This window comes from Fukomys damarensis, unplaced genomic scaffold (genome assembly GCF_012274545.1).
Source record: "Fukomys damarensis isolate Sample0158 unplaced genomic scaffold, DMR_v1.0_HiC HiC_scaffold_19, whole genome shotgun sequence".
Lineage (NCBI taxonomy): Eukaryota > Metazoa > Chordata > Mammalia > Rodentia > Bathyergidae > Fukomys > Fukomys damarensis.
The window spans coordinates 16,969,319-16,993,737 of NW_022900931.1; the positions used below are offsets into that span (position 1 = coordinate 16,969,319).

General features: G+C 40.5%; 1 protein-coding gene and 1 pseudogene across 1 annotated transcript in view; both read left to right on the forward strand.

The window, feature by feature from the left end:
- Window positions 1-661: 661 nt before the first annotated feature.
- Window positions 662-24,419, forward strand: part of Pde3a (phosphodiesterase 3A) — a 291,025-nt gene continuing 267,267 nt past the window's right edge. The window contains 1 exon segment of the mRNA XM_010615815.3: window positions 662-1,227. Within this exon segment, the coding sequence (XP_010614117.2) occupies window positions 721-1,227 (507 nt within the window). The 5' untranslated portion in view covers window positions 662-720.
- Window positions 11,158-11,335, forward strand: LOC117287008 (annotated as a pseudogene).

Genomic DNA, 24,419 nt, shown 5'->3' on the forward strand with positions numbered 1-24,419 from the left:
CGAAGTAGGAAGGGACCCCGCTGCGAGAAGTCGGGGTTGGGGACGGGGGGCGGCTAGCAGAGAATCCTCAAAGCTACTGAAAGAGAGAGAAAGAAGTCCAAGCTTGGTCCTGCCAGCTTTTCACTTGAAGTCGCTTTGGAGCATCTAGCTTTGCTCCCGGAGTTACTCGAAAGCGCAAACTTTTCAGCGGACGGTGGGCCTGGGGCGAAGAAGGGATTCCGGGGGGACTGGGCAGAGCGAGTGTGCGCGCGTGGCTCGGGGCGTCCCCCCGGGGGGACCTGGTGTGGAAGTCGCGCCATGGCAGTACGGGCCAACGCCGCCCGAGACGGAGACGAGCTGGACCGAGGCTGGGGGGGTCGTGCGCACCCCACTTGGCCGCGGGGAGCCCTGGTGCTGCAGCCGCGCCGGCGCTCGCGGAAACTTTCCTCGGCGCTGTGCGCGGGCTCGCTCTCCTTCCTGCTGGCGGTGCTGGTGTGGCTGGTCGGCGCGGAAAGCGGCCGGGAGCTGGGGCCGAGTCCTCAGGCGGCGGCGGCAGCGCGGGAGGAGGAGGAGAAGGAGGCGGAGAAGGAGGCGGAGGTGGAGGAGGAGGAAGAGGTCCCGGGAGCAGAAGGGGGCGTCTTCCCCGGCGCTCGGGGAGGCGCGCCCGGGGGCGGCGCGCAGCCCAGCCCCTGGCTGCAGCCCTGGGCGCTGCTCCTCAGTCTCCTGGGTGCCTTCTTCTGGATGGGCTTGAACCTCCGGCGGGCCGGGGTGCGCCTGCCTCTGGCTGCCGCGCTGCTGGCCGCCTGCTGCGGAGTGGAAGCCCTCGTCCAGATTGGGCTGGGCGTCGGGGAGAATCGCCTGCTGTCGCTGCCCGCCGCGGGGGTGGTGCTCAGTTGCCTGGCCGCCGCGACATGGCTGGTGCTGAGGCTGAGGCTGGGCGTCCTCATGAGCGCCTGGACTAACGCGGTCAGGACCGTGGCCCTCGTTTCCTTGGAGAGGTTCAAGGTCCCCTGGAGACCTTACCTGGCGTACTTGGCCGGCGCGCTGGGGAGCCTCCTGGCTAGGTACGCGGAGCAGATCCTGCCTCAATCTCCGGGGCCGGCTCCGAGGGAGCGGGCTGGGACCAAGGACGAGATCCCGGCGTTCCAGAGAAGGCGGCGGTCCAGCTCCGTGGTGGCTGCTGAGATGTCGGGCTGCGGCGGCAAGTCCCACCGCAGGACCTCCCTGCCCTGCATCCCCCGAGAGCAGGTAAGCGCGGGCCGCCCGGGTTCGGGGCGCTTCGGGGCAACTGGGGAAGCGGCGCGAAGTGTTGACAACTCCCGGGAAGATCCTCTCGGAAAGCGGTAGAACTTTACACTTTGTGAGAAAGTGGCGTTTTTTATCTCTGTCTCCTCCAGAGTTATTTTGTAACCTGAACGACAGACGCGCGGAGAAGGGACAACTCCAAGGCGTTTGCACGCGTTTCCTTCGCAGGGCAACTTTTTCAGATGTGCTGCACCTGGTGTGTGGCTTCCCTGCCCTTTAAAGTGCTCTCAGGCTTTCCTCCCTTAGCAGAAATGGTAGAATTGGGCTTAGCGTGTAAGCAATGAGCCATTTTTTTTTCAACACACAGATTTTCCTGGATTTCTTTCTATTCCCTTAAAAAATTTTCTTTCTTATGAAGTGGCAGGCAAACATTTATGAAAATCAGCAAACAGCCTCTGCACCGAAGCAAGGCATCCTTGGGGTGAGCACTGATACACACTTTCTGGTTCTGCAGTAAGGTTTACTTGGAGATGTAAAGTACTGAGCGTGTGCACTGGTTTTTAAATATAATTGAGTGACAAGCGCTATTACGTGCCAGTGTTTTGTATTTTACACATAAACTTCAAATTTGAGGCTAATGTATCTGAACTTCAAAACGTAAACTGTGCTGTTGTCCACTAAAAAGTAACATTTCTCTGGAGCACTTACACAGTGAAGTGGACAGTTAAAAATTTAAATGGACTGACGGAGGTTTTTATAGGAAACACTCATTCAGGAGGCTGTTTCTAAGAGTGCTGTCTTTCAAAAAGGAAGAGGTGCAAGAATCTGAAATTGAGTGGAACGGTAAATTAAAGTTGTCTGTTTTGACGACGAATCTCCTTATCAATGACAGTTTTAAGACCATGGAATAGTTTCTACACATGGTATAAAAGAACAGGTTTCAATTTCAAATGTAAATTATACCTTCAAAAGCATACCTCTTCAGTTCTCTCCTCGAAGATTTGACCCTGGATGAAGGGCGGCTGGAAAGCTGGTTATGGGCAGCAAATGGAAAGTTACACCTTTCCCATTTAAATTCATGCCCATCTGTGGCACACTTAGGACAGTGTTAGGGTGTGAAGGAATATTCTAAGGTATAGAAAGCCTTTTCTCTTTAGGTTATTTTGTGGACAGTCTTTTAGGTATTTCTAAGAAAGAGCAGTAACCATATGGTGTGGGCGGCTAGTTTGTTTCTGAAGTGGAGTTGATTACATAGATCTGTGGTTGTTTAACATTATTTACCAGTGTGGTTGACAGCATCATACTCTCTGCATTTATTTTAGAAGCAATGTACTTATTTAGCTTCTTGTTTAGATAAAACAAATATCTTGGGTTTAAGCTTACTCTAAGAGTAAAGGAAAAAAGCAGATACTTAGTTGTAGTAGAAATTTAGAGATCGTTAGAATAAAGTTATCTACTTCAAGGTAGGCTAATTAGGATAGAAACACAGTGGAGTTTCTTTCCAGTATTATGGGAGAAAAATGTCTTTTAAATGAAATTGCCACTGGTTTAAATATGTTTAGAACAACTCTTCAACATGCAGTGAAATGTGATGTGTTCCAGGCAAACCCTGAATCCCTAATTTCTAAGAAAAATCTGGATTTAATCATAAATAATGACTCCCAATTAATATCATGTAGCCTCTGAAATTACATTCTGAAATTTCACATTAATGTTTGAGGGAGAAAAGAGTGGATTTAAGATAAGATGGTACTTGGATGAATTAACCAGCCATGTTAAATAACCCACAGATTTTCAGAGGATTTCTCTGATTTAAATTAGCTCACGAACAATTGCAATAATCTGCAAATTTATAAGAAAATAACTCAGCGTGGCCTTTTAAAAAATGTTTTGCTGATTAATGTAGTTGCAGAATTCATATGTGAAATCTATTTCTGTCATTTTCTTGAGTTACCTTTTTTTTTAAAGGCCGTGTTTATGAATAATGTTCTAAAACCAGAGACTACCTTTTACGGTTGATGGAAAAACAAGATTACATGTAGCAAAAATTTAAATCCTTGGCGTTTTAAAAAGGTATGGGTATGTGTGTGTGTGCGTGTGCTACTGGAGATTAGCTTTTATATATGACCCATTAAAGTTTTGCTCAGCTTACCTTGGGGAGTGGGTGGGAACTGACATGGGATAGTACCTTATAAGATAGGGTGATATCTCATACGTTAGCCTAACTGTGTGAAAAGTTCAGGAGCCCTACAGTAAATGGCTTAGCTGTTTTATCATAAGGAAACAAACTTCTGGCTAAGGGTGCAAAGTGTACCACTGTCATTTGCATACTTTATGAAGAATCAAAATAACTGTAAAATGAATATATAACCCTCCCTGGAACGCCAGCAGATTAGTTCTTTTCTGAAAGCTAATCTCCTCTCAACTTAAGTCCGTGCTCATAGGTGACAAGTTAGTTTTAGACAGTGGAGTAAGTGCATGAAGCACAGAGACAGCCTGAGAATTGTTTTGGACATTGCTCATTGTGGGGTTTAAAGGCAAAAGAATTTCAGCACTTCCTTCTCCACATGGATGACAGTAGCTACTTGCTTATGAGTTTGCGCTTTTCAGTGGCTCTTAGTTCTAGAAGAGCAAAGAGAATATACGATAAAGTTCTCATAAGACAAACCAATCGACAGATATGTGTTCCGTTTCTTCCTTCCTCCTAGAAACTTCCATCTATAGAAATTAAGCCTATAGCTGGGCTATCACACATAGAATTGAGTTTTGCAGCCCTGATGACAAAAGTGATTTCAAGCAAAGAAAGGAGAAAACAGGTCACAAAAATTAATTGAGCAGTGGGTGTGTCATAGCTTTACTATGAGTAGAGAACCAAGTTTATAGCATCTCTTGTAGTCTTGCCTGCCCAGTGCCTTGAAGTCTGATTTTGTGGATGAGTATGTCTGACTGTACTTTTTAGGCTGGCAGTGCTGAGAAGATAAATGTCTCCTAAGATGCAGCTACTTTTCTAAGTGGATCTTCACCTCCAAGGGCAGCTATATTTCTCTCAAGTTGCCACTGTATTTCTGCACATACTGGGTTACACAAAGGGATATATAGTTTCATAAGTTATTAGATATTGTGCATGATTAATAAATACATTGTTCACATAACATTGTAGTTATGTTATTTCTAATGTATGGCAACTGTATCTGAGGGCTGTCTAGTCTCCTACTTAAAAGAATATTTGCTTATTTATTACTTGTTGCTCTTACTGTTTTAGGCATTTATGAAAGATTACAAAACATGCAATTTTATTTTAGTTACATGTTAAACATTTAATATTTTCCCTATAGTCTCACACAAAATAAAGGCAAGGCATATACATTTCTCCATTAATTCATTTGATTCATTTAATGATTTCTTTTGAGGTGGGTACAACATGAGTTAGAAATGTACCAGATGTGCATTGGATATTATGTCATCAAAAACCAAAATTGTTTCCTGCGACTATTTCCCCAAGCTCTTAAACATTATATATATGAATGTACAGTTATAGAATGTAAGTTAATTTTGAGTTGGTTATCAGAAGAGGCATTTTTCATCAATGATGTGAGAAAGGCATTTTCAAAGCAAAAAGCCAAACAAAAAAACAATATAAGAAATGGGCATGAGTTTTGATGGAAGGCATTGGAAAGCAGGCAGGTAGTGGACTTTGTTATTTTATTAATAAAAAAGTCTAACTTGATTTTAAAAGATATACAGCACAGAAATATTTCTTCTCAACACTTAGATCATCCTTTAAATTTCTAAGTCATTACAATATATTTCTCAAATTGAATAAGTTTCCAAAATAATGATGAGCTTTATAGTTAAATTGTACGTTCTATCACATTTCAGTAGTATTACTTGTGGTGATACAGCGACCAATACAGATAGATGATCTATGACTTGGTGACAGAATTAAACTCAAGTAATATCAACTTCTGAAAATACTGAAAAAAGAAAACAGGATTTCCTTATCCCCTGGGAAAAGTGAGGGAAAAGAAGGTTTTGTTTTTCTGTGATTTTAAAATTGTAATTTTACTTTGTGAATAAAGATATTTAAGGCATACTGAAAAAGTGCTTTAACTGACAGAAATAGTCAGTGAATCTATATAAATTTGCAGAGGTTGGAAGGAGTGAAAACAGTCATTTTACTCTTTCTGTATTGGGTCTGCAATGTAAAAAGTTAAAACTGTAGAACTGAAAGAAATGCTGTGTATGCTGGGCTGTCATGTTAATTAAATAAACAACCAGAACACTGACTCTGTGTATGAAATACATTTTGAAAAGTCGGGTTGGGGGGGGCGACTGCAGGCTGGGAGGCGGTGTGACACAGGATGAAAAAACATTCATTAAATCTGTAGCAACATTTGTGTGAATTTGTTATATTAGGAAACTCAGCTCTGAGAATGACCTCTTCAATACTCTAGTTGAATAAAGGCCCTACCAAATCTAATCTTACTTCTTCTGTTTTGAATAGGTTCTCTTTTGTTATGTTGAGGGAATATGCTTATGAAGCTCAAGGTTCTCAATCTGCTTGTGTATTATGTTTTAAGATGAAAAAACAAAAAAGACTTTCAGTTAAAATGGTTTGTGTCAGTAACAGCCCAGCAGAACCTAGCTGAGATGCCACTGGAAGCTTTTATGAATCTGTAAAAAGAATGAATTTCTTTTGGGATTAGGGTGGGAATTATAGTTTTTAGAAAATACTGCTGTGCAGTGGACTCTCTTGTATATACAAGATGAGCAAGGGCACTACTGCACTATATGAGATCCTAAGAGATTTTTGAAATGCCAAAGCCTTACCTTTGACTGGGCTTTGAGGACTGTTCCTTCAGCTTTATAAAATGATACCTAACCTGGCACATTCATGTCTTGCTTGCTTTGTTCCTGTGTGCTCTTGACCCATGGAGTCTTCCTCCTTCCTCTCTTCTCTGTGATATTTATAATCCTATCTTGTGAAAAAACATCCTCAAATCATATTGAAAACTCAGGTATGCTTAAATTCTACATACATGTGTTTAATGAAGTTCTAGCACATAATTCTGAAGAACCTCCCAAAGTCCCCCAAACTCCCTCATCTTGTGTGAAAGATGTGTTCTGTTAATAGTCTAGTGAATATTATTCCTTTATATAGAGAATAATCAAATCCTTTTATGGAGAACTTTTTAGTTGTTGTTTCTTTAAATAAAGCTTCCCTGGAGAATTATGTTAACTTTGAAATGAGACTGTTTGTTCGTGGTGTTCTTATGTGTTCAGTGCACAGATGTGTTCATTGAGGGATGTGCCTGAGATGTAGTTCAGAGGAAGATCTGGTGGATAACAGAGGTCAAAACCCTTAGGTGGCTCTGCATGTTCCTTGTGAATATGCTACTGTTTTAAAACAAGCAGCCACCTGTGGCTCATGTCATCCATAAAGGCCCTTCAGTCAGTCAACCTATCAAATGTCGAACCAACGCATTTTTCTGTGCATTCGACCTTGTGCTAAATATCATAGGCAAATTATACACAGACAGCACAGACAGGGCACTGCATCTGTCTCTCCAGCTCAGAGCCCAGATAGGGCAATGAGGCATCAACATATTGAAAAAGGGAAAATTACAGTAAAAAATCTAAATGAATGCATAGACAATGGGTAGAAAAATATACAGTATCTTAGAGCAGTTTTTTTTTTTTTTTTTTTTTTTTTTTTTTTTTTTTTTTTTTTTTTTTTTTTTTTTTTTTTTTGTTCTGGGGATCGAACTTGGGACCTTACGCTTGCAAGCAAGCGGTGGAAAGACTGAGCTAAATCCCTGGCATTTAGAACAGATTTTTAACCTTGATCTAGGACCCATTCAGCTCTTCTCTGGAATTATATACAAAATTTAATTTGTTCATTTTTATGGGGTAAATGTCTATGGTGTCAGATGTTGGGGAGGTCTTCAATACTGATTGCTTAACTGTGCGTTTTACTATTTAAATTTTGAGCAACTTTATATTTCAAGATATGATGAGGTTTTTTGTTTGAAATGGTAATTAATTTAGTATACACTTACAGTATATTCTGAAGTAAAGATAAAACTATTAAATTTTCGAGGAGAGCCCTTTGAACGTTTTCAGAGCTGTAGGAAGCTTAGGATTGGAAGTAGCTGATAGCAACAATATACAATTCTGTGCCGAGCTGTAGTTAGTTGACCAGGAGAAGGAGTTTAGAGAGAGGGCAGCTGAGGGAGAGTTAGCTGTGGACAACCTGAGGGAAATAGCTTTGGTCCAGCCCCTGTTTAACTTGAGGATGTTGGCTGTGGACTAGACAGGAAAGGAGTCAGGCAGCCGACTTCAGGCGTAGGTATCATTTGTGTTTTCACCTATTCTGAATTCTCATTCAGAATTAGGAGCCGGGGTAATCAGATGTACAGATAACAGAAAGCAGTTCCAAGCCCTTGCAGTGAATCAAATACTACCAGACAGCCTCCGGAATGTGTTGTTCTTGACTTTGTCCTGTCAGCGAATGAGGATTGCAGTGAGGAGCCTAACTTGGCGAACTCTTTCTCACTACACAGAGGCATTCAACCGCAGCTTGAATATTGTTTTTTTTTTTTCCATTTCAGTTTTTCAATGTACAGATTTAAAGATGTCCAGGATTTCAAAGATGTGATCACCAAATGAGCGAAACATTTTTTTCTTAGCAAAAATAGTTGCTTATTTGTGTTTGCTTCGATTCGCCCTCTTTCCTTAGAAATCGATTAGAATGTAAGAAGACTGTAATATTAAAGGTGGTCTAGAAGATCGGTGGCATTTAGAAATCTATTTGGGGAAAAGACACCAACTAAACAACTTACGAAGTTTTGATTTTATTACAACTGTTGTTTATTATTAAGGGATCTGTGGATGATTCTTCGTTTCCAAGTTAAAGCCTGTGTCTAACAAAGAATATACGTGTTTAAGGGTGATCATGTTCTTTCATCCCGAAATGAGTAGTTATCAGGGGCACAGTTTGCCAGTTGGGTATGCATGTGTGTGCCTTTCTCCCTGGCAGGAAATTGCTTTGGTTGTATCAATTTAGTGGAGAAACAGTGTCACCCAGTGGCTTTGATGAAAACAGTCCTGTAAACATTATCAATAGAAATAGAACAAAGTAAATATTTATTTTCACATTTCCAATAGTTCCATAAGTTTAAAAAAACAGCTGTAACATAATATGCTTTCACTGTGTGTATCACCTCAATATATAATAAAAATAAAAGTTGAGTTATTTTACGTTTTCCCGTATGCACCTTCTACATAGCTGATACGTATTTTATACTTAAGCACGTCTGCTTTAGCTGTTCTGTAGACACACATCACTACTGGCTTCCATACAGAATGGTCCAGCTGTACATTTCAGCCTCTTTTTTTTTTTTGTACTGGGGATTGAAATTGGGTCCTTGTGCTTTCAGGCAGTGGAACCATTGAGCTAAATCCCTGGCCCACCAGCTGTACATTTTGAATAGGATGAAGTACGTGAATACTAAGGTCACCTCTTCAGTTATGTGGTTTTTGTACTCTCATTAAGTGAGAGAGTCTGTTTTCCCCATTTTCTTTATTTCACATTATTTTTCATATTTAAAACTATGATTACAGTGGACCCTTGACTTATGAACTCAATTTGTTCACAAGGGCTGGTTGTAACTCAGGTTGGTCCATTGAAGGCTCAGGCTCCTGTACACAGTCTTCTCTTTGCAGGCCGATCTCAGTGTCCTTAGGCATTGGCTCAGGATTTTTCCATTAATCCCACACAGGAAAGTATGTTGTCATGTTCCTTCTAGAACCCTTTAAGGGTTAAATCTGTATCTGAGACCATCTGGAAACACCATCTGTCAGCATTTGGGTCATAACTCAAGACTTTAGTCATAAATTAAAACTAAAATTCTGGTCTTATCCCAAGTTGTTCCTCTGTCAGGCTGCTGGTAATGCGAAGGTCCACTGTATTTAAATGGGAGGGGGAGTTAAGTAGAGTCCTTTGTGAAGAATCCATATGCTAACCACATTTATAGTGTCAATACCTCATTATACATTTGCCTCTCAGAGTGTTATTTTCCCCCCAGTACTGAGGATCGAACACAGGACCTTCACACTGAGCTACATTTCCAGCTCTTTTCAGCTTTTATCTTGAGACGGGGCCTTCTGAATCACCACATTGCCCAGGCTGGAATTCCACATGCGATCCTCCAACCTCAGCCTCCTAGAGTGCTGGGATTATAGGCGTGTGCCACTGTACTGACTTCTTCATAGTTTTATATGTATCAAGGGTTACTCACATATCCAATGGGAAGACATCACATGTTCCCAGTGATTAGTCTATAATTAGGTTATCTAATGTCTCTTTGGAAATGAAAGTGCTTATGTTTGTAGTGCAGGTTGTTATCTTTGTAACTTAGGAAACTGAAGTGCCAAACCTGCTAGTAACTTTTAATGGGTGAAAATTAGGAGTGTCCCCAAAGGGCTGATGACTTTTCACCTTTGCATATGTAAACATCATTTCCATGGACACAGAAGGAACATTGGTTTATTTTGTTTATAGAGAGGGTTGGAGACTTTGATAGTGTGGAATTTCTCAACTAGGAATTCAGATTTGTTGCCTTTTGGAGCCATGTTCTGAGTTCACTCTTTGGGTTGTGATGTCAAATGAAAAAGCCAGGAATTGTTTATGGGCCTATTGCTCATGACACCTCCTCAAATTCTGAATTCATTAATTCTAGAAATAGTTCCAGTGTTGCCTCAAGAATTAATGACTTACTTTCTGCACATGACATGTTCTTCTATATACATAGATATATAGATTGATATTTTAAAAAGCATTTACTTTGTGTACAGTTGTTTGTATCTGTGTGATATTGTAATGATTTATGGGACAAGGCATGGTATTTATTTTGCATTGTAGAGTTAAAAAATAGTAAATCACATCGATATTCACATATCACATAATCTGTAAAAACCAAAAGGCAGTAGAAATGCACTATGCAAAGAAATGCACTTGGATAACATGAAATAATGTGAACTCAGGGTTACTTTGAGTGAAGCTGATTTATTTTAGATTTCTTTTGTTTTTGGTACTGGGGATCGAACTAGGGTCCTTGCGCTTGTGAGGCAGGTGGCAGAACCTCTGAGCTAAATCTGCCCTGTAACTTTTCATTTGACCTGGCTAATTTCAAAGTTGTTCCAATTTACTGGTCTTCATACATGTTTTTCCTCTCGGTCCTCTTCTGTCTCTCTCATTTCATGTTCTTGTAACCTAATTCTTTTCCCACAAAGTACGTTTAAAAATCTGGTTAATGCCTTTCAGTCTTACAGAAGCTTGTGTGAATATTGAAATGATTTTATGCAAGATGCTTGTGGGTTTGGGTTAGTGGGATTTTAATACAAATTATCCTTCTTCTGAAATACATTTGAATAACTAAGTGTGTGATGTCTGGGGTGTTTCCTCCTCTCCAGGTACAATCCACTTTCCTAAATGGAATGGAAGTTTGAAGTCACAGTGATATTATTTTGGGGTCAATGTTGTATTTTGTGGCAGACTGATGTACTGCTATGTGTCTGTGTCCTTAGCTCATTTTTTAGCTTTCATAACCACAAATAGAGTGGGGGATGGCTTTTCATTTTCATTCTAAGTGTTTCGGAGGATCACATCGAATTACTAAGTCCCTTAAGAATTGCTCCTAGGGTGCGCTGGAGTTAGTATTTCCCGGTCCTCGCCTCAGTGGCCGCAGCAGTTGGGAATTGGTCCTGTGACAGCCCTTCTTGGAAAAGTTGCTTTCTACGCTCTGCAGCAGAGGCCTGTGAAGTCAGATCGTAGCTTTCATTGTAAAAGAAGTCAGAGCATTTAGTCTGAGATTTGTAGTCAATGAATTGCTGTAAATCCACTTTGATAGAAGAAAAATAAACTATCGACAAGTCGGTGGGCGCAGTGGCAGTATCGTAGCCAATGAGGTTTATCCAAGGCGCGATTATTGCTAATTGAAAACTTTTCCATTTTTAATATAGATGTTGCCTTTTTTGTTAGTTTTTTCTGATACTTTCCTGCAGTGTTCCATAAAGAGCTGGATTTAAACGTATCTTTACTAGTAAGAAATCCCCTGCTCGACCCCAGTCCTGGTTACTTACTTTTTGCTCAGTGTCAACCAAAAATAACCAAAGCTACTGCCAAGATCATTGTAGTGTAAACTTTAGGAGCAGCTTTGAATTTAGGGTATATATTTCAGAAAATAAAAATTAAAATCTTTTCTACCTTCAAGTAATGAATGAAGAATAAACAGTTTATTCTCCCCCATTACCTTCACAAAGTGTGGACAGCTGTTGTCATCTTTTTATATTCTTAGTCTGTATTCGTGTTGGAGGATAAAGTTGTATTTCCTGGAAAGTATACTCTAATCTGTTAACTGTAATGTTATCCATTTAATTAATGAGTTAGTGAAAGGTGCTGAGGATTGAACCCAGGATCTCTCCCATGGTAAGCTTGCACGCTGCACTAGGCCCATCCCTCCAGCCCTTTGTTTATTTTTTAATCATGATCAGTCACAGCATGTATCTTGACGTTGTTACTTCTAGAGATGACATTCTAAAATTGGCTTATTGAAAAGGTCATCCAGCCACAGTGCTAGTTCGACTGCACTGAATGATGGAGAAGTTGGGCAACATAACTTCAGGGTCAAGATGTACTGAAAAGTCAACAGTGTATGAGGCTTTTTGGAAAGGCGGATTTGACTTTATCCAGTCATATTTCCTTGGCGCATCTGGTTTCTAACACAGCTTGAATTATTAAAATAGGGAAATTTAAGGCAAATCAGAACATTTGGCCACTGTAGTTTTGATACCGAATGGAGATATTGTCATCTTTTCTCACTGGAACCATGAAAATTTCCTTTGCGTATGTCTATGCCATTTATCATGAATTTTGATAAATTTAGGGATGCAGTGTTAGAAAAAGGTTGTTTGCAACTTTTTCTTCACGGAAAATATACCTAAGTAGATTTTCTAGAAAGATCACTGACACCTGTGAGATAGTTCTTTGTGTTTTTTGAAAACATAAAAATGGTTTCTATTTAAAAAATACCTGACAAACTGAGAAGTCAGTTATAATTTAATTGGAAAGAATAAAGATGTAATCAATCCTTGTTAAATTGATGAGACATTTTCATAAAAGTTTAGACGCAAACTCACCATTTGCATCTTGGAGGCCAGAGTTAGCAATATAATATCTTGCAAGTGACTTTTTACTCTTGGGGAATTGTTTGTTGCTAAATGGACAGAACCTCAATTACAGCGTGGTTAGTAAGGTAGGAGTTGCGGCTTGTCCACAACCCTTCATGGCTTTTTACTTGAGTGATAAATGGATGGACTCTGCTTGGCCATTTTGCAGAACGACGACTGGGGCTTTAACATGTTTTCCGTGGAACTTTGCAAGGCAATTAACTAGTCCTAAGGAGAAGTGTGAGAATTCAGCTGGGAATGCTGGGTCAAGGTGCAAAAAGGCTGATAAGGAAGTTATCTGCAAAACAGAGTGGCATTCAGAAAAGGAAAACCATAAAAACGACCGCACACAACTCATGCTAGGACTTTGCTTGTGCAGGAAAGAACTTGGTCAGAATCACGAATCATTATTTATTGTGTCCTTTGGGGGATACAGTGTCGGTGCACAGAGTGTCACTGCTGCACGGTGGGCCACACACCCAGCTAGCTGTGTGTTAGCTCACATTTGTCTTTAGATCAAAGCACACGGGACATGGTCTGTGTAAGTGCTGTTAATGCCGTTCGCAGCTTTCCTGACATTTGTTACTTTCCAATACAGCGATTCTTATTCTTTAGTTCTTTGGCACATTTGTCACTCTGATTTATAAATATGCCATGATGGCACTCTGATGTAAACCTTTACCTCTTAGGAGACCAGGCTTGATTAAAAATGTCAGCAGGTGAGTGTATCATATTAAGACCCTAGGGCAGTGTTGACGAACCTTAGCGCCCTCAGTGACCACAGCCAGCGCGGGTGCTGCGGGTTCACCGAGGCTGTGCTGGGGCTCTGTGTTCAGTGTTTGCTACATTCTCAGGACTTCGGTGTGTCTGTATCTTTCCCCGTTGGTAACTACTATGTAACTCTCATGCCATGTTAATCAAAGTGTTGTGGATGAATTACAACAATAAATATCTCTGATTAATAGATTAGTCAACTTCCTTTAAATGTGTCCAAAGTCCCTGATGAGATTGCCTGACTTTACCCACTTAAAATTACAAATCACTTGGCATTTTCTAAATTGAGTTGCACTCTGTAATCTTAGAGTTTAGTGTGAATGGATATCATCTGGGAAACCTATTACAACTCAGTTTCCTAGATCCTGGCCTCAGATATTCTGATTTATTTAGGTGTGGAATGGGTTCTAAAAATCTGCAGTTTTCAAAGGAACACCCGAGATGCCTCATGTGAGAAATACAAGACTATAAACTTTTGTCTGTTAAAATTATCCAAGAAGTTCTTTTCAGACTCTGATTCAGTGAATGGTTAAAAGTACTTGAATCAGACAAGAAGGCTACGTATTGTGGGAAAACTAATTTATAAATATACCTATACATATGCTCATGTATAACCTGTAGTTTATACTTAGAGAAGATTTTTTTGCTACTTTGAATATCAATTTCCTCATCTGTAAATGAGGAATAGCATAGCAAGTTTCTCTTTTGTATGGCTGTTGTAAGAAAAAAATATTAAATGTTGACATACTGAGACTGAAACAGACCAAAGCTTTGACAAATGTACAGATCTCTTAAACCTTCTGAGCTTTATTGATCCTATCTATATAATAGGGATCATATAATCTACCCTTTAAGGTTATTTGAATGGAAGTATTGGATAGGAGTTCTTAAAAACCTTTCCCAGGTGAACAAGGTTAGTATCTATTCTTGCCTGTAAGGCCATGCATTGAGGGTTGTATGCTAAATATCAGAAATCACAATGTAAAGGAATCCCAACAATTTTCATTTGATTACAAAGATAGACTTTCAAACTTTATAAAATATGCAGATTTTATGGAGGTTAATTAAAGTGATATTGCAGAGTTGCTTAAATTGCAACCCAAGTCACTGACAAATGATCCCTGACGTCAGATGAGGTAACAGCAGAATGAGAGAAATCTGGCAAACATGGCCACAGGCGCTTCAGAAGACATGGTTGGAGGGGAAGAGGATGCAGAGGTAGTTTGGATCGTTGGTGGAGTCCTCGAGGGCATTTAAAGAAATGACTAACGATGCCATGGAGAGCCAGTTGTGCAGTATGTCGCAAAACCAGACCTTCCAGAAACTCAGTTTGTACTCTGTCTGTATAACTTCTCCTTTGTCTTGAAGAACAAAACTCTTTTCAGAATTTGTAGTTTCAGTTTTCACGGTAAAATTCCCAGTTAACCTTTTGTTTTTCTCACTATTTACGGGTAGTACCATCATTCTCCAATAACAGGGACTTCTGGCTTGCTCTCTGTGTAAAGCCGTGGCCCTCAGAAGAAGGTAGTGATTGTGTTTATCACAGAAAAGGTAAACCTCCAGGTGCTCCATTTTTCCTTTTAACCAGCTTCTCCAGGGCCCTACTCCAGGCCTCCATTCTCAGACCACTTTTCTTCCACGTTTTTCCACTTTTTGAATACTTCTTCATTCCAGTCTTTGACTTGGCATCGGCAGTAGTAAGAATCCTGGGGATTACACCAACCCTGCCCATAGAAATTCTGCCTGGGGTAGTTGTCTCTTTCCTAATTGAGTCAAAGGAAATCCTCTGGGTTTTACTTTTGTAGTGCAGAAGGAGGTGTAGGAAGGTGAGGAAAACTGGACATCCTTGAAGAACTGTTGCTTCAAGGGGGACAGGACACCATTGGAGATGTAGGAGTGAAGGTTTGCTGGGATGAAAGATTAATAGGGGAAAAGACATAGGAATTTATTAATGTGCACAGAAAAGAATCTCAGAGTTCGATGATAGCCCACCCACTAGTCTCTGAGGTTCAGGCCCTTACATACCCTTTGTTTTTTAGACAAGGTCTTACTATGTAGTTGAGACTGCCCTGGAACTCACTATGTAGCCCAGGCTGGTCTCAAGTTTACAGCGATCCTCCTGCCTCAGCCTCCCGAGTGCTGGGATTACAGGCCTGCACTACCATGCCCTGGCTTTTCTTACACACCCCTTTTCCAGGAAGAAAAGGAGCTGGGGGAATGTAGAGAATTTCCAGGAGTAGTAAGTGATTATTAGGGGGAGTTAATAGACCCTGGGAACAGAATCTGTAAAATGTTTTCTTTGGAATTTGAATGAGCCCAAGAGACAGACTTTATTTTGTGACAGAAGTTCATCCAGGTGTGGTTACATTCCTCTGCGCCCCCACCCAGATAATAGATTTCAGGAAGGGGCGGCAAGGTTTTTGTGGGTATTTTTTTTTTAAGGTGGGTTCAATCTTAAGGCAGATAAGGGACCATTAGAGTCTTTCCCTGCACCTGCAGGAGAGAGGGTCAAGAGGCAGGTGTGTGACTGTGTGGCGGGGGGAGGAGAAGAAGAAGATCCACCTTCAGTCCAAGGCTGTTTCTCCACGTTAGCACTCAAAGCAACACACAAGGTAATTTTTCAAACTTTGTCTTTTTCTTCTTCTTCTGTTTTTCCTTCCCCAACAAAGGCTTTTGAGCAAAGAAAGGATGTGATCAGCATTAGGTGGTCTGGGCTGAGAACACAGTAGGTGTTAGAGTGGAAGAAGGGAGGCCACACGGCATGAATCCACACTGAAAGCGGCACTGTTGCTGGAGTCCAAGGTCACAGCTGCCTGCAACCCAACCTGACCAAAGTCTAGGGGACCGGAGTTGGGAGGAGTCAGCTTATTCAGTGCTGTCCCTGAGGAAGATGGGAGAGTTGTTCCAGGTTCCATCTCCACAGGTCTCCAGGGTGCAGAGGGTCTTTATGAGGGTGGGAAAGAGTTCTGTTGCAGAGGGTCAGCCTGGACTCATGTCTTCCCCAGGACGTGAAAATGGGCTTTCACTTTCTGGGCAGGTGCCTGCATTTTGTTTTTAGACAGATATAGTACCCTTCTAGCAGTTATGCTTCCTGAGTTGATGACGTAAGTACTATTTGCTATGGAACCATTAGGATGGGGATTTGGGGCAGAAGGGTAAAATGGGGAGGGAGACCACTGTGGTTAGTGTTGATTGGCTGGTCTTCTCCTTGAGGCTAGCGTGCTCCTCAATGTTTTTCTTTATTTCATGATTGAAAAAATGATCTGCCCGGGTCCTGTAGTGAATGTCTGTAATCCCAGTTGCTTAGGAGGCTGAGGCAGGAGGATTTTCAACACCAAGGCTGGCCTGCACAACTTAGCAAGACCCCTCTCTCAAAATTTACAAAGGGCTGGGGATGTAGCTCAGCCGTAGTGCCCCTGGGTTGATACTGAAGAGAAAACAACAAAATCTGTGTCACCCTTCTCTCCGTCATATCTTCTGCCTGTGCCTTTCAGAAAACGTTCAACTTGTGGCTATGGCCTTCAGCAAAAGTGGCAGGATTGCTCTACATGGAAATAAATTTTAAGCTAGCACCTCAAATTCTCCAAAACTTTTCAGTTTGGTAGGCTATTATCACATAAAACTTGGTTTTGATTAATTCCATGTAAATGTCTTAATATTTTAAAATAAATTTAAAAGCTAAATTTTAATGAAACCGGGACAGGGATTTAGCTCAGCGGTTTGGTGGCCTGTCTTGCAAGCACAAGGACCGGAGTTCAATCCCTGGTACCAGGAAAAAGAAAAAAATTTTTTTAATGAAACCAAGTTTCATTCCCAAGCCCTCCCTCTTAAGCAGATGTGTGTGCGGCTGACCCTCTAGTCTTTGAAGAGTGATGCAGCAGAAACAGCGGTCTGCTCTGAGAAGACCCGGAGCTCTCCTGTTAGTCTCCAGTGGTCTAACACATTTCCGTCACAGTCACAGTGCCCACACATCCCGGTCCTCCCCATAGAGGAAACACTTCTGTCTTATTTTCATATGAACTTAAGCCGCTTGTCACTGTGCTGAGAACCGCAGTGATAGGAGCTATAAAATAAAAATGCTTACGGTATGACAGCTCGATGGCACTATAACTTTTCAGCTTCCTGATTCTGCGCTGAAGTGTATTCCTGATTATGAAATGTTTCCCGTACTGCTTGGGTACCAGGAAGGTCAGAGTTTTTAATCACGTGGCGAAAAAACAAAAACAAACAAACAAAACCCAACTTTTGAGGAGTGGAAAGAAAAATCCGGAGGCACAATCAAGACTAGAGCAGGTTATCATGTATCATAGATCACGTGTCACCATCACGGAGAGACTTGTCATTTTTATTGTTGGCAGAGGTGAATGATGGATGAATTTTACTTAGTTTGCAGTTCTTTTCTGTATTTTCTAGGTTTTCAATAGTGCACACATTTTATCACAAAAAAATGTAAAGCTTTACAAAGAGATGTCATTTATATTTTCCTTTGCTCTATTCACAGAAGATGTATTAGGGCTACTTGCCTGGTGGCTGTTTGTCTTGAGGGCGCGGAAATGACACCTCTTGGTGCTTCTCTGAATGACCGTGTGACATTCGGTGCTGAGGAAAGCTTTGTTTGTTTTGTTTTGTTTTTAGCGAGAAAGCCTCCCTCTCCACCCAGAGGACCGGACAAATTAAAAGTTTCTTCTATTTTGGGGTTCAAACTGGCGCATGAACCTCCAGAAATAGTCCCTGAAAGTATTGATTAATATGTACGCAGTTTTTGTAATTTTATTAAAGATGTCGTCTTACGAGAAAGTAGAGGCACACATATGCTGACATATGCACGCATACCCTGAAGGATGTCTCAATTTTTGCAAAAGCTGTTTTGCCTATTGTTATTATATTTTTGGTGTGCTGGGATCCTGGGGATCAAACTCAGGATCTTGCAGTTACGAGGTAGGCAGCGGCACCACAGCCCAATCCCTGGTCCTTGTCTATTCTTATTTATAGGGTAGTAGCAAAAAACTTAAGATCACAACTAGGACCTATGGCTCTAAATACAAAAAATACTGCTCTGATAGGGAGCAAATGTTCAACATGTGTAAGGAGACTATTGAGCCTACTTTACTAATCCCTGGGCATGTAAGTTTTGCAAATAAAAATCAGCTTCCTAATGATTGTTTTTCAAAACGATGAACATATTGTAAAAGAAAAGTTTCTGGAAAGAATTGTACAAACTAAATCACTTATTAAATTTATAGTACTATGTAATTGTTCTAATTTATGCATATCCCATATACTTGCTTTTATTTTACATGTTCAATTTTTATCCATAAGTTACATGCAGCTATTTCTATATATTTTTTCTTTTTTAATGTATCTGTACTGTATATACTATTTTCCTTTTCTTGTCAGGGTTTGGTTAATTATTCTTTGCAATTTCTGCATTAAGACCATGGAATATTACATTTCCAGTTGCTGTTGCTTATTTAAATAAATGAACAGGGGAAGAGAACAATGTGTATTTGAGATTTTAACAGTTGCTTCCCTTTCTAGGATTATTAATCATTTGTAGAGATATAAATTTCTGCAGAAGTAGGTGTGAGACTATTAAGTTAGTTTCTATAACTAGCTAAAAAATAAGACTGTAGTCTCATGTTAAAAAAAACCTTTTTGGGGCCGGGGATTTAGCTCAGCGGTTTGGTGGCCTGCCTTGCAAGCACAAGGACCCGAGTTCAATCCCTGGTACAACAACAACAACATCTTTTTGGAAAATAAATATTACAGAATCAGAGATCACAAACGACTTTACCTGAGCGTTCTGACTACTGTTTACTGTTTTGTCCAAGCTGAGTTAGCTGGTTAGCACTAGCTGATTATGTTTGAGATGTTGGAATTAAAGTAACAGAGCCTTGTAGTTGTTTTGTTTCTGGGTGTGCATGTGTGGGGGATACATGGGGGCGGGGACCACATCACCTCTGAAGTTTGCATTTGGCTGGGAATCCAGATCTCACAGCCTTGCAGGTAATAGATGTAATTTTTCCATAAATCTCGAGGTTATCCATTGCTGAGACATGCTAATAGTAAAATTGTAATTCATCAATCAGGATGTCAGGCTATTAATTTACACTGGAGAATTTCACTGTAAAGAAGACCGGAATTCCAGTACTCGCTAGTAAATACTTCTTGTTTCTAGTGGGAAAGTCACCTTTAGCATGGTTGGCTCCTTGGCTGCAGCCGGGGATCTCTGGCTTGTGGGAATTCTCCTTGGAAAAGTCTCACTGTTTGCATTTTTATTCCAGGATTTTGGAGAGCGCCCACAGCATGCCAGGAAGTGGGAGACTGTTGGGGGAGGATTGAGAAACTGACCACCTGTACCCCCTTCCCTAAGCTTACAGGAAAGACGCTACATTTGCACACCAGTGCTGTGCCAAGTGATAGATGCTCAGAAACACAGAAAGTCATGGGAACTGTGCCCTTCAGAAAGGTCATAGCTAAATATAATGTTCCAGTGCCATTACCCTCTTAACATGGATTTCTGGTAAAATTTTGTCTTTTTTTTTTTTTTTTTTTTTTTGGTACCAGGGATCAAACTCGGGTCCTGTGCTTGCGAAGCAGGCTCCAGAATCACAGAGCTAAATCCCCGACCCTTGCCTTCTTTTCTGAGTCACTTTGTGCAATTTGTGCCCAACTTTTTTTGCATGTTTGTGTTAGTTATGTGCCTCCTGTAACTAACTTTGGTACAGTATCCAAAAATGCAACGGTAAAACAGTGCTCCTCTGCATGAGTGTGAGGCACACAGGATGTGAGGAGAAGAAAGAATAAAATATCCTCTGGTGAGGTCGATGCCAGATGTGCGGTGAAAAGATACAGGGAGAAGAGAGCCTAGCTTTTGGGGTGCGAAGAGAGGGGGAATGATGGGAGATTTTTCAAGAGCTGACAGGAAAAGTAGGAGGTGGGAGGAAAAAGGGAGAGTTTTAAAATTAGGCTGAGGAATTTGAACATTATTTTGTGTCCACAGAATATCAAGTGCTGTTAACGGGAGAGTGGTGAAGATTAGATTCGACCTAATTTTGATAGCAGTGGGTCCAAAGAGGACCAAACTGAAGACAGGGAGCCATGACAGAGTCTTCCTCTTGTACAAGTCTGGGGCTTATAAAAGTCCTAGTTAGGGACACTGATGGCTTGTTCAGCCAAAGGTGGTTAAAAAAAAGAGATAAATGATGTAAAAAAAATGAAGAATTAATCCTACAGCGGGCAGGATTTGTCAGCGATTGGTAGTTGAAGATGCTAACAGAGGGCCTGGACTGGGCTGAAGGTTGTGACCCTGAGAAACTAGCCAGACAGTGTTGATGCTGCCTGGGCAGAGGGCTTGGTTTTTTTTTTTTTTTTTTTTTTTTTTTTTTTTTTTTTTTTTTTTTTTTTTTTTTTTTTTTTTTTTAGTGTTAGCATAAAGAGAAGATGATGTGTTTGTTTGGTTTGGCCACATCTGAATATGGTTCTTTTGCAACCTCATGTGACCTTGTTGGTTTGAAGGTGTCCAGTTTCTTTTATTTACAGAATACATTTTATTTTATTTTTAAAATTGAGTTTTTTTCATACTTTTTAGGTATACAGTACAGTTACATTCATTATTGGGATCTTGTACTTCTACATGACAGGTCTGGCTTCCCATTTTTTCCCCTTGTCCCTGCCCTCCCTTCATCCCCTCCTCCCCTCCCCATTTACAAACACTTTCCATTTTTTCATTTTCTCCTATTTTTTTCTTTTCCCTTATTAACCTTTCCCCTACCCTTCCCACTTTCCCTACACCTTTAGCCCTTTTCTTCCAATTTCACATTGTCAGTTATCTCATTAGGATCTTATGTACTATTATAGTTTATTCACACCAGAGAAACTATTTGATATTTACATGTGTGACTTATTTATTTCACTCAGGAGTATATCCTCAGTATGTATCCATTTTCCTATGAATGACTCTAATTTCTCATTCTTTATGACTGAGTAGTATTCCATTTTATAGAAAAACCACATCTTCTTTATCCAGTTTCCAACTGATGGGCAAAGGGGATGTTTCCAAGATTTAGCTATTACAAACTGTACCCCTATAAACATTGATGCGCATATATCACTGTGATATGATTCTTTTAATTCTTTTGGAAAGATACCCAGCAGAGGGATGGCTGGGTCAAATGGAACCTCAAGTCCCAGCTCTTTGAGGTATCTCCATATTGATTTCCATAGTGGTTGCACCAGTCTGCACTCCCACCAACAATGGAGAAGGGTTCCTTTCTTCCCACAACCCTACCAACATTTGTTATTGTTTGATTTCTTGATAGCAGCCATTCTTTGTGGGGTGAGGTGAAATCTCAGTGTTGTTTTCATCTGCGTCTCTCGAATGACCAGTGATATAGAACATTTTTTCATATATTTACTTGCTTTTTACTTCTTTGTCTGAGAAATGTCTGTTGATTTCAGCTGCCCATTTTTGAATTGGGTCTTTATATTTGGGGGGGGCTGATTGTTTTGAGTTCTTTATATATTCTAGTCCCTTGTCTGAGGAGCAGCTGGGAAAATTTTTTTCCCATATTGTAGGTTATCTCTTAGTTCTGTTGATGGTTTCTTTTGCAGTGCAGAAGCCTTTTAATAAGATGAGATCCCAGTTATTGATTCTTTCTGGTAGTTCCCATACTACTGAGGATTTGTTCATAAAATCTTTTCCTATGCCAGTGTCTTCAACAGTTCTGCCTAACTTATCTTCCATCAAGTTTAGTGTTTCTGTTTTAATGTTTAGATCTTTAATCTACTTGGATTTTAATTTAGTGCATGGTGAAAGATAAGGGTCCAGTTTTAATCTTTGGCAGGTTGAAATCCAGTTTTTCCAACATCATTTATTAAAGAGGCTATCTTTCCTCCACTGAGGATGGTGTCAGCTCCTTTGTCAAAGATGACATAGCTGAGTACATCTGGATTTGTTTTTGTGTCTTCCAGTCTGTTCCACTGATCCTCAGATCTGTTTCTTTTCCAGTACCATGCTGTTTTTATCACAGTGGCTTTGTAGTATAATTTCAAATTGGGAATTGTCATACCCACTACCATGTATACAAATAACAGACTCACTGAGAGAGAAATTAGGGATCCCTGGTGTGAATAATCTGCAATAATACATAAGATCCTAATAAGATTACTGACATTTAGAAATGGGAACAAAGGAGCTAAAGGTATAGGGAAGGTGGGATGGGTAGGGGAAGGGTAATAAGGGAAAAGAAAAAATGTGAGATAATGAAAAGATGAAAATAAAGTGTTTGTAGATGGGGAGGGGAAGAGGGGGTGAAGGGAGGGCAGGGGTAAGGGGAAAAATGAGAATCAAGACTTGTCATGTAGAGGTACAAGATCCCAACAATGAATGTAACTGTACTGTATTCCTAAAATGTACCAATAAACTCAATTAAAGTTGAAAAAAAAAAGAAAAGAAATTAGGGAAAAAATTCCTTTCACAATAGCATCCAAAAAAATGAAGTATCTAGGAATCAGTGTAACAAAATAAGGAAAAGGCCTCTACACTGAAAACTATAGCACTCTGAAAAAAGAAATCGAAGAGGATATAAGAAAATGGAAAGATATCCCCTGCTCCTGGGTAGGAAGAATCAACATAGTGAAGATGGTCATACTACCAAAACTGCTATACAGATTCAATGCAATGGCAATTGAAATTCCAACACTATATTTCATAGAACTAGAAAAAAGAATCCAAAAATTCATTTGGAACCATAAGAGACCTAGAATAGCAAAAGCCATCCTGTAGAATACATTTTAGAATCTGTTTAATACCAGTCACCTTTGTGCCCCATGTTTCCTTGCTCCGCACAGACCAGCTTTCTAGAACTGGAAGCTTCTTGTGGCCCATCTGTAACTGTACACTGCAAAGTTGTTGGCTTTGGCCCTTTTAATTGCCACAAAGACTGTCCTTGTGTTTGAGACTAGAGTTAAACAGAGGCCTGAATTTTTTGCTCTTGGTGCTGAATCTTCATAAGGAAAGACTGAGTCATTAAGTCATTAGACTGCATTCCCTGGAACCCCTGACAGTCACCAGGACAATATATGATCCTGCCCTTGACCATGTTTTACAATTTCATGGGGCTGTTGGATCATAATGACTAGGGGTAAATCACCAGGTGTTGCAATCTAACCTTGTATACTCATCAGGTTGAGCTGCTTGTTTTTTTGTTTTTGAGACAGGATCCTTCTATGTAGTCTGGGCTGGCCTTGAACTCACTGTATACCCTAGGCTGGCCTCCTCAAACTTGGGACAGTCCTCCTGCCTCAGCCTCCTGAGTGCTGGGATTACAGGCATGTGCCACCACACCCAGCTATTATTAGGTTGAGTTGTATTTTGATTTTTTTCTTGACTTATCCTAGATGCTATGATTTGTCTTGAAAGAGAGAGAGAGAGAGAGAAGAAAGAGAAAAGTGGCTGTGTGCAATACTAGCTATCACTTTGCATCAAGTTTCCATAAGCATAGCGTGTTATTTATTCTTTGCCACTGAATAAAGTTTCCCATGTGGTTCAACCTCTATTGCTCTCGATATTCTCCATGTGTCTTTTTGTATCATAGTGCATTCACAGAGGACTTTGTTTTCTTGTTTAGGAGTGTGGTATTTTTCCTGGAAAGTGTTACCGCTCCTGCATTATGGGGTTGGATTACATTTGGGGCACTGAAGCAGAGCTAACTTTAGGGGAGCACAAACACATGAGTCCCATTAATGTTGCGCCTGGTTCCCTTCCATGCCACACCTCTAGCTCCTCCTTCCCTCCCATTTTGGATATTGTGGGCTTCTGAAATTGCGGAGTCCTGAACGTGGTACAGTGGTTCAGCTGTCCTCTGACTAGAACAAAGCAGAATGTGATTATCACCTTTTCTTGGTACTAGTAATAAGCTACAGACCTTTTTATAACTTACTTACCTAAGCAGCCCTGGACTTACTCTCTGTCAAAATATAGTCAGGGAGGCAAGGAGGAGTGTGCATTATTTTGTTACGTGTCTGCTTACAAACTAGAAGCTTACTGGATTTTTAATACATATGAAGACATCACTTTTTTTCTCATTTTTTGGTCACCAAAATTACAGCTTTCATTTATTCATGTTTTTTGGGTGCTAGAGATTAAGCCTGAGGTCTTTGCATTAAGCTTTTTTTTTTTTTTTTTTTTT